At 45.7% G+C, this 10,861-nt stretch overlaps 1 protein-coding gene across 1 annotated transcript in view; it reads left to right on the top strand.

Moving 5' to 3' along the window:
* The window catches only part of PPP1R13B (protein phosphatase 1, regulatory subunit 13B), a 51,953-nt gene that overhangs the window by 12,295 nt on the left and 28,797 nt on the right, over positions 1-10,861 (top strand). Inside the window, exon 2 of the mRNA XM_006879046.1 lies at positions 7,389-7,508. Coding sequence (XP_006879108.1) covers positions 7,389-7,508 — 120 coding nt within the window. The remainder of the gene's footprint in view (positions 1-7,388; positions 7,509-10,861) is intronic.

Consider the following 10,861-nt stretch of genomic DNA (forward strand, 5'->3'; position numbering starts at 1 on the left):
GGAGAGGGACATCATGCTTGGGAGGGTGGAGGGACGACGCAGGAGGGGAAGACCCTCTATGAGGTGGATTGATTCAGTGACTGGGGTAATCGGGATGGGTGTGTCAGAGGCAGTGAGATTGTCACAGGATCGAGCAGGGTTTAGGGCTGTTGTACATAGGGTCGTTATGAGTCACAAGGTAGTCAATGGCAGATAACAACAACAACAACATCAGTGGAACTAAGGAGATGAATATATTTGGGCTCTTCTTTCTTTGGGTCAGTTTTTATTTTAATATTGTGAACTCGCCCTAATTTGCTCTTCTAAGGGAAAAAAAAATGTGCAAAGGCATTTGTGGGTTTCAGAAAAAACAGTGAAAAGACAGGGTTTGTGAAACTTTAAAAATAAAAGTTTGGGTGGCCTAGTGGCAAGAAGCTGCACTGCAATCCTATAGAAGTGCACAGTTCAAATCCACCAGGTGCTCTGCTGGAGAAGGAGGGGCAATCTCCTCCTATGCCGGTCAGATCCGATTTGACTCTACACACAAAAAATAAAATAAAATTTTTAAAAATATAAAGTTTGAATGATGCAATGATCAAAAAACAAGAAGTCGGAAACAGAAATACCATTTGACTCAACAGTTCCATACCGGGGAATAAACCCGAAAGAAACCAGAGCCGCTGCTCAAATAGATGTGTGCACACCCGTGTTTATCAAAGAGATGGAAGCAGCCCAAGTGCCATCAGCAAATGAATGCATAGAAAAACTGTGGTACATCCGCACAGTGGAAGATTATACAGCATTGAAAAACAATGACCTTTGAAAACCTTATACAACATGAGGAGGACATTATGCTGAGTGAAATATCTTGGTCACAGAGAACAAATACTACATATCACAACTGTTACAGCACAAACATTGAAGACTGGGGAAAGAGTGGATAGATCATGAGCATGGCATTATAACAGAGGAGGGGAAGAACTGTCCGGGAAGATTACAAATTATGTGTATAGGAACAATCTGGAACAAGGGGTGTAGTGCAGAGTGGGCCAGGAGAGGGGGGAAGTATGCAATGATGAATTAAAAACACTCAATAACAAAAACTTAAAAAGCCCTACAAAACCAATAGTAAGTAAAAAGGGCATTTAGTACAAGTTTTAAATATAATCTCTGTATTTAAATGTAATTATAACCTTAGGGAGCTCTGGTGGCCTAGTGGCAAGAAGCTGCACTGCAATCCCAGAGGCATGTGGTTTAAATCCACCAGATGCTGTGCTGGAGAAGGAGGGGCAGTCTCCTCCTGTGCCATCAGATCTGATTTGATGATGTACACACACACACACACACACACACATATACACGTGTAATTATAACCTAAGTACAGGTTTTAAAAATTAATAACAATCTAAATGTTTAAAAATTAATGTATGAGTAATTTCTTATTAATTTCACAACATAACTGAAACGTATTGGAAATTATGAAGATCCATTCAGCTAACATTAAACACTTAATATATGCATCCAGGCCTCTAAGGAGCATTTTCTCCAAGACAGATTTGTTTGTTTTCTTGACAGTCCTTAGAATATTTAGTACTCGGCACCAATGCCACAGTTCAAGGGCATTGATTCTTCTTGGGTCTTCCTTGTACTCTGTTCAACTTTCGGAAGTATATGTTGTTTTTGTTAGGTGCTGTCCAGTTGAGTACAACTCTTACTGCCCCTGAGAACAACAGATCAGATCCTTGTCCTGTCCCGTGCTGTCATCCTCTCTGACCCACTCAAGCCCATTGCCACAGTCACTGTGTCAGTCCACCTGGTTGAAGAGCTTCCTCTTCTTCACTGTCCCTCTATCTTTTCAAGCATGATGACCCTCTCCAGTCAATAGCCTCTCTTAGCAACATACTCAAAGTACATGAGACAAAGTTCTGTCATCCTTACCTCCAAAGAGCACTCTGATTTGCCCTTCTCCGAGACATATCTTTGTTCTCCTGGCAGTCCGTAAGCTATTCAGCATTGTGCTGCAACAGTGCAGCTCAAAGGCACCAGTTCTTCTGTCATCCTTACTCAGTGTCCAGCTCTCAGATGCAGAGCAGGTGATTGAAGTATATGAAGCTACTGAAAGACCATGGGTTGGATCAGGTACACCTTTCTTTTAAGCTGATGTCCTTCCTCTCTGGCACTTTGCCAAGGCCCTAGACAGCAGACTTCCTAGTGCAGCACAGCTTTTGATTTCTCAACTGCTGCATTCGTGGCAGTTGACGGTGGATCCAAGGGGAAGGGAGTCCCTGACAGGTTCTGGGTTTTCTCCATCATGCTGCTGCTTTTCCTCCAGGGAGGATTTTTATTTTGTGGATGTTGAGATGTGTCCATATTGAAAGCTATAGTCTTTGGTAAGTGCTTCGAGTCTGCAAGCAAGGTTGTGTCATCTGCATAAGCTGGTTGTTGATGAAATCACCCTCCAGTCGTGCTGTCATACTCTTTCTCATTTAGTCCAGCTTCTTGAACTATTGCTCAGCATACAGATTGAATAGATACGGAGAAAGCCTACAGACTGGTGCATAGGCTTTCCTGACTCTGGGCCATGTCTTCTCCAGGAGCAACGTCACGTGTTCTGGGATACCTCTTCTTCTCAGTGTTACCTAGAATATTTTATGATTCATACCGTTGAATACCTTTGCATAGTCAGTAAAACACAAGGAAATATCTTGTATTCCCTGCTTTCAGCCAAGGTCCACCTGACATTGACAGTGACATTTTTCCTTTCACAGCCTCTCCTGAATCCACCTCTGGATGTGTTGTCAGGAAAGACCAGTCCTTGGAAAAATACATCACCCTAGGAAAGGTGGAGGTCAGGTAGAGAAAGGAGACCCCGTAAGGAGAAGCCCTGTCACTGTCCCTGCAGCGACGGCTGCGGTGTGGCAAGGACCCTGAGGGTGTTCGGGCCGGGGCAGGTTCCAGGCTGTTGCTCATCGAGAGGAAGTGAATTGTAGTCTACTTGCCAGCACTTCACGTGCCGGGCACAGCCTAGACCCTCAGGAACAGTGACACACATTGTGTTGCCCAACAACCTAGATCCTGATCGAGGGAAACTGACAGCACATGAGAGCGTGTTGGTGACTGGTAAACGCTTTGAAAAGAAAGATAACTCAGGGACATCACCTTCATGCAGAAATTACTGAGGAGGAGGTGTTGATAAATGAGCTTGGTCAACAAGTGGAATCTGTTCTTTATCACTATGGCCTGTGGGTACTGCGTGTGGCCAGTCAGCCTCTATATTTTCACCTGATGGAGGAGGTTTTCAAGGTGAATGTGCTGGGAAAGCTGTGGAAATAGCACAGCCATTGGGATCAAGTGTAAAGATGGCGGTGTCTTTGGAGTAAAAAAACTAGTCCTTTCTAAACTTTGTGAAGAAGGTTCCAGTAACTGAGTTTGACAGTCATTCTGTAACGACCTGTGATCAGTGTGTTGGAAGGGCATTTGGTCAGTGTGTTGAATGGTCAGTGTGCTAGAAAGGTGTTTGGTCAGCGTGTTGAATGGTCAGTGTGTTAGAAGGGCATTTGGTCAGCGTGTTGAATGGTCTGCGTGTCGGAAGAACTTTGGTCAGCATGTTGGAAGGACTTTGGTCAGCGTGTTGAATGATCAGTGTGTTGGAAGGACTTTGGTCAGCGTGTTGAATGGTCAGCGTGTTAGAAGGGCATTTGGTCAGTGTGTTGAATGGTCAGTGTGTTGGAAGGACTTTGGTCAGCGTGTTGAATGGTCAGCTTGTTGAAAGGTCAGCGTGTTGAATGGTCAGCGTGTCGGAAGGACTTTGGTCAGCGTGTTGAATGGTCCGCGTGTTAGAAGGACATTGGTCAGTGTGTTGAAAGGTCAGCGTGTTGGAAGGGCGTAGCAGGTTTGCCACGTTCATCACTGGACATAGTGAGAGGAGAAGCTTTAGACTTTAATCTGACGTCTGAAGGCTGTGACCTTCCCCGGCAGTGTCCAGCAGACAGACCAGCCTTGTGACCATGCTGCACTGCCCGGTGCTGGTAGACCTGTAGGCTATAGTGTCCTGTTCAGTGTTTACAGTGCCTGATGGGGCACAATTGGCCATCCGTTGTTTTCTTATCGTTGGGTTCCTGGGTCTGTGCTCTTGGTAAAGCGAGGCAAACTGCAAAGACAGAATTAGAAACACTTCGGATGGAAGAAAGGACCTGCTAGGAAGATGTTAAAGAAGTTGCAAAAATAATTCACCTGGTACATGATGAAGCTAAGGACAAAGCTTTTCAACAATGAAAGAATCTTTTCAAAGAGAAAAATAAACTGGGATGGGCTAGGGAGGAAAATGTGCAACAATGAGTGAAAGGAAATCCAAGTTTTCTGTGAACTTTCATTCAAGTATTAATACATTTTTTAAACAAAAATTTAAAGAGGACAAAGCTTTTGAACTACGACTAAAAACAGACATTTATACCAGAAGATCTAAGAGAAGAAGCAGAGAAATATGAGAAGAAGTCTTTGAAGGAAGAAGAATCAGATGTTACATATGTAACATTTACTTCACCTTCTGTTCTATTTGAAGTTTCTATTACAGTTGGAAGTAACTTCTTTAGCTCTGAATTATTATGTATCCACTGACCCAGTTTTTATTACTTCTTGTCTGCTGCTGAGGACTTGAGGCCCAGATGGATTTACAGACAGGTTTCAGCAGACTCCTGAGAACATGCAGCATAGACTTTAGAGTCATGAAAAGAGGGAGACCACTGGGGGCATTTAGCATGTCAGTGGAACATCCACGCCTCACTGAACAAGTGCTGAGAAGAGGAGAGGCCAACCTCACTCTGCACGTGGAGGCAGAAATCCCCGCAAGTGCAACGCTGGCAAACTTGGGACCGTGGCTTTAGGTATATTGGAGACAGTGAGACTGGCTCAGGATAGGGCAGGATTCAGAGCTGTTGTACAGAGGGGCGCTATGAGTTGCAGGCGACTTGATAGCATATAACAAAAGTGCAACAACAACCGTGTCATAATTATTAGCAAACTGGAATAAAAAGCTGAGAACTTTTAGAAATCTTTAGCACATCTCTCAAGTGGTTCTGGAGCTCAGACGCATCTCCGTTAAAGCAGAAAGAAGAGAGGTGTGTTACAGCAGCCTTGGGGAACTCCACACAGAACCCCACATGTCCACTGGCGCTAACAGTGAGAAGAACTCCAGGCAGACCACACTGAGGCCAGTCTGCAGACCGTCTGAGCAGAGCACCTCGGCTGCTGGGGCCCCGAGAAGCAGCATGTCCGAGAATGCCCTCCTCCCGGGCCGGAGCCAGGGAGCCATGCCATTAAGCGCAGTGAGATTTCCTGACCACATACCAGAGCAGAGCAAAGACATTCACGAGAGAACTGGTAAATCCAGAGAGAGCCTGGGATTTGGTTAATAAGAATGTGTGCACTTGTTCACTTCTGGGTGTGGACAGGCTGTCCAGCTCTGAGAGATGTGAATCGGTAAGAGGCAGAAGAAGACATCGACAAGATGTTCCAGCCTTCTCCTGCAGAGTGTTGGTGGTCCTGTTAGGGCCTCGATGCCCAAGTGAATGAGCGAGAAACTGTCCCCTCTTCTTGGTCTGATGCTTCGACATCAGCTTATTTATTCATGGGATTCCAGTCAAAAGTGCATCTTTAAGCACCACAACAAGATAAAGTTAAATAATCCAATAGAAAAATGGGCACAGGATGTGTACAGACACTTCACTGAAGACGACATTCAGATGGCTAACAAGCACATGGAGAAAAGTTCAAAATCCCTAACTCTAAGAGAGATGAACATTAAAACAACTATGAGATATCATCTCACCCCAGTCAGAATAGCAAAATTTAACAGAACAGCAAACAACAAATGCTGGCGAGGTTGTGGAGAAACTGGAACCCTAATTCACTGTTGGTGGAAGTATAAAATGGTGCAACCACTGTGGAAAATGGTGTGGCACTTTCTCAAAAAGTTGCAAATAGAGATAACATTTAACCCAGCAATTCCACTACTGGGAATATACCTTAAAAAAACCAGAACTGCCACCCCAAGTAGATATATACACACCCATGTTTATTGCAGCTTTGTTCACAATAGCAAGGAGTTGAAGTGCCCATCAACAAACGAATGGATAGAGAAGCTGTGGTATATCCACACAATGGAATACTATGCTGCACTGAAAAACAAGGAACTCATGCAATATTATTCAAAATGGGTGACCCTGGAGGACATTATGCTGAGTGAAGTATCTCAGTCACAAAAGGACAAATACTGCATAGTGCCACTGTTGTAAAACAGGACTGGCCTTGGCGTTGGGGGGAGACTGAGAAAGACAATTTCAATGATGTATACTGCATTGAAACAGATGAGGGAGAAAACTGTTTAAAACAGATATGTGATTAGGTATTTTGTCATGACAGGAGTCTAGAGTGAAGGCTACATGCTGGAGTGGACCTGGGGAAGGGTTTGTAAAACAATGAAAGAATTTTTCTTAGGGGGAAGGGTTGGGAGGGGAGAAAAGTGCAATAATGAATGAATGGAAATCCAAAATCTATAATTTTTTACTGAAATTAGTAATACATTTAAATAAAAAAAAATTTTTTTAAAGTGTATCTTTAAAAAGAACTTGGCCAGATGCCCCTAAATACATACATGAGAGAGCAAAGTGCTGAGAAGACAATTCTGAATACAATTAAGTGAGGATTTAACCTTCCAGGTAGTTAGACTTCGTCTAAATTGATTCTTTTGCAGACAGTGTGATAGTAACACAGTGATAGATCACGTGCATAAAATCCTCACACGTGTCAGAGGCCAGTTAGATTGTATTCTTTTTTTTTTTAATAATAGTAACTGGAAAAGAGAATCTGTTGAGTTTTACTTCTTTTTTTGTTTTTTTTTTTTTTTTTAATAATAGTAACTGGAAAAGAGAATCTGTTGAGTTTTACTTCTTTTTTTGTGGAAACGTGTTTGAATTCTCTAGAACTTAATGCTTACTATTTGCGCAGCAATTTCTCGTGGCTGATATCCACCAGGAAGCACGCTGCGCAGGCTTTCCACCCCTGCGGGCCACAGGTCTCGTTCTGGCTCGTTCGCAGTGTGGCCAGTCTTTCTGTGGTCTTTGACAACAAGACACTGCTTCCTGGTGCTAACTGTGCCATAACAGTGATTTTTTAAAAGTTCCGTATTTAGTGCGGCAAAACTTTCTATTAGGTACACCACTTACATTTTCCATGTTGCCTAATTCATTCCATTTGTAGGCTTGTATTTATTTCACGAAGGTTGAAATTCAGTGTTTGCAGTATCTAGGATTCTGATAGATTTGTACGTGTGTGCTTACTTTTTCTTTTTAACTCTCGGTCTGGGTATCTCCTTTCTGGTATGCATGAGATGTGTGTTTGCTTTTCCCCAGAGCGGCCCATACCCTTTGATCACATGATGTATGAGCATCTGCAGAAGTGGGGTCCCCGAAGAGAGGAGGTGAAGTTCTTCCTTCGACATGAGGATTCTCCAGCTGAAAGCGGCGAGCAAGGTACATTCGTGGGGTTTTCTCCTGTTTGTTAACTTTGTCAGTAAGCTTGTTCACGCAGGACTCCCTCTTGGGCACTCTCAGGCAGTAGAGGGAGAGCAATCTCCAGTTTTAGAAATTGTATTGTGGTTTGTCTTTATCTCACACTGTTCAGACTCCCAGCCTTCCCCTCCTTCTCGGCCTAAAGTCATGCCTGTCACTGTGCCCTGTAACTTGGTAAAGGACGTGCTTTCCTTCACATTCCCAAACCAGAAGGAATGGCAGAGTTAAACAGGCTGATGTCCAGGGCCAGCAGTAAGGAAATCTGGCTGGTGCAGAGCCGTGCGCTCACCGGAAAGGCTGTGTCCTGGGGACGAAGGGAGGGAATCAGGCCACTGGACAACAGCGCGCTCACCTGGCTGCCCTCTGTGCACGAGACAGAAGGCACAGTGTTCCCCTGTCTGCTGGGCTGTGTGTGCACTACCTTTGTACTGACATGAAAAGCTGTGATAGCATCAGCCTGGAGATCAGGGGACAGGGTGACTGCTGGGCCAGGTGGTCAGTCTTAATTGTAGCCCTTTTTTGTCCCTTTTGAATTTTGAACCACAAAAACATGTTCTCTACTAAAATTTCTTAATGAAAACTTAAAAACAAGGAAACATCTCCACTGCCCCCAGCCGTGGAGCACATGCACTGCCCAGTGGCCGGGGAGGCCCTTACCTTGTTATTCTTACATGCTTTAGCTCTGTTTTCTTTTTAACAGTGATCATGGGTTCTATTCTTTTACAAGAAATCAGGTCAAGGAAACAAAAAGATAACCTTTTGTCCAAATGAGATTCCTGGATTTGCAGCACGAGGTTGGAGGGCCGTAGTGCAGAGTCCAGCACTGCAGGTTCCGTCCTTTGTGCTTTGTGGGGCGGGGTCCTGCCCTGCTGGGGGGCGCGTCTCAGCCTCCTGTTCCCCCGAGCTGTAGGGACTGCAGAGACCACTGTAATGCTGCTGTTCACACACACCATTGTGCTGGACTTGATGTCCAGCGCGGCACCACTGACCTCAGCTCACCTCTCGGCCGTTTCCTCCTCAGACAATTCCCTCACCTCTCTGGGCAGCAGCCTCCTTAGAAGCAGGATCCAGTCGCCAAGGGTTAAAATCCCGTGGGGGACTAAGAGTGCTCGCCCTGCCTTGTCCAACCGTATTAGAGCGGAGTGTTTCTTTTTCTGTGTCACTGTGTGTGTGACCTGCTGCCTCTGCTGGAAAGGAGCTGTGGTTGTAGGTTCCTTGTGTAGTCGTTATGGTAAACACTAAGGTAGCTCCAGTCCAGAGCCCAGAGGAGAGTGATCCCCGTCCCCCTGCAGGACTGCTTGACCCTGTCCTGTCTGCCCTGATGGTGAGACCCTGCCTGCTCAGACAGGAAGTGCTGGGCTCTTGGAGATAGGCCAGAGTGAGACAAGTGTGGAACCCACATGTTGGGGAAGCAGGGACACTGAGGGTGCCAGGGGTGGGGGGGAGTGGGGAGTAGGAAGGAGGAGAATGAGGGTCCATTGGGGCCCAAGCAGGTGCGTGTGCCTGGGACTGCATCACACAGCGCTCCTTGCTTTTCAGGCTGTTCTGCAAATCCCTGTGCTCCTGCTTTCCTCTCTGCAGTTTGGCTGTGGTGTCGCACTTGTGGGGTGGTTCTGCCCGTGTCCGATTGTCTTCTCCCTTCCAGCCAGATGCCATTGGTATCTTGTATGCCCTAACTCAATTCCTGCTCCCTCCCTCTGCAGTGCTCCACTGTCTGTCCTCTCCTGTCTCTCAGAGGCCAAGGGTAGTAGGAGGGCAGATCACACAGCTGGTGCGAGTGCTTTGTTCTCTGCTTTGCATTGGCCAACATTCTCCAGACCTTTCTTCCTACTTGTGTTCTGAGCAGCTAGAGATTAAGGTAAAAGACTAATGTTTCCAGTGCTCTGCTCAGAGCAGAGGACAATGAGGTCATCAGTTGATGCATTTGAAGGCTTAACACTTGAGTACCTGCTGGGTGTAGAACTACAGACGTCGCAGGAGCAGGTGGCGGACCCCTAGCCAAGAAGAGCTCTTGTGTTAGAGACCTGGAGTGGAGCCGGGAGGATAGCCTGACACTCGGGCATGCACGCTTACTGAGAGTGACAGAGACTTGGTCCAGATGTGCCCGTTAACATGGTGTCGGTTCAGTTCCGAGTGACCTGAAGGATGCAGTAAACTGCCCCGAAGCAGACTGACAAAGCTCTCTCCTTAGAGGGCAGATAGTGGCTTTGAACCCCTGATCTTTCCCATTAGTCTCTCAAACACTAAACAGCACAGCTCAGCAGAGGAAGAGCTCATGAGCACAAAGCGGAAGACAGAGTGATGTGATGCAATCGGCTTTCCTCCCCCCAAGCTGCCCAGTGAGGAAGTCCCATCACTTCTCTGTGCCTCAGTTTCCTCCTCCCCCCAAGCTGCCCAGTGAGGAAGTCCCATCACTTCTCTGTGCCTCAGTTTCCTCCTTTGGAGGAGGACACTTACTGTGAACCAACTCCAGAACTCCTCATGGGCCTCGCTTTCTAGCTGGGGTGAACCAGTAAATACACAGATAAACAGGATCGTTTAGACAGTGTCGAGTGTCGAGTCCCCTGGAGGAAGATAACCAGGTGAGGGAGAGGAGCCCCATGCTGGCCAGCAGGCCCCAGGCCTTGCCGAGAAGATGGCATCAAGTGCATTTCAGAAGGAGGTAAGGGAGGGGCCTACTTAGGGGAAACCTTCAAGACAAAGTCCTAGTTATTATCTTCTGCTTCTGATTAAGGTGGAGTTGATACACTTCCCCCCCCTTTGTTATGGTTTTTATTCAGTTAGGGTTCTCTGCTACATCTTGATTAATTTCATTTAAATATTTATTCTTTGAGACTGTTGACATTAACATGGTTTTTAAATTCAGGATTCTATCAAGCAGTTTCATGCCTCTCTCATGTTTTTGTGCTACTTTCATTTCCTGCTTCCTTCCACCCAATTTTCAGCCATTTCCAGTAGGAACCCTTTCCCATAGCTGCTCTGAGTTCACACTGATTCATAGCTGAGCCTCCGGTGAGTTTCCAGAGGCGATTTCTCCCATGGAAGGAAGTTACTCATCTTTCTCCTTTACAGCTATTGACGGCATACCAGTTGACATATTTCAACAAACAGATGCTGCCCTGGATGTGCTAAGTTGTGCCAAGAAATTTGGAGGACAGCCAGCTGACTGGCTGACTGGCAAAGGTCGATATTTGTTCTCATTCCAAAGAAAGGTGATCCAACAGAGTGCGGAAATTATTGAACAATATCATTGATATCACATGGAAGCAAGATTCTGCTGAAAATTATCCAAAAACGTTTGGAACAAGATGTCA

The sequence above is a fragment of the Elephantulus edwardii genome, unplaced genomic scaffold (genome assembly GCF_000299155.1).
Source record: "Elephantulus edwardii isolate Elephantulus edwardi_28Jun2011 unplaced genomic scaffold, EleEdw1.0 scaffold00002, whole genome shotgun sequence".
Lineage (NCBI taxonomy): Eukaryota > Metazoa > Chordata > Mammalia > Macroscelidea > Macroscelididae > Elephantulus > Elephantulus edwardii.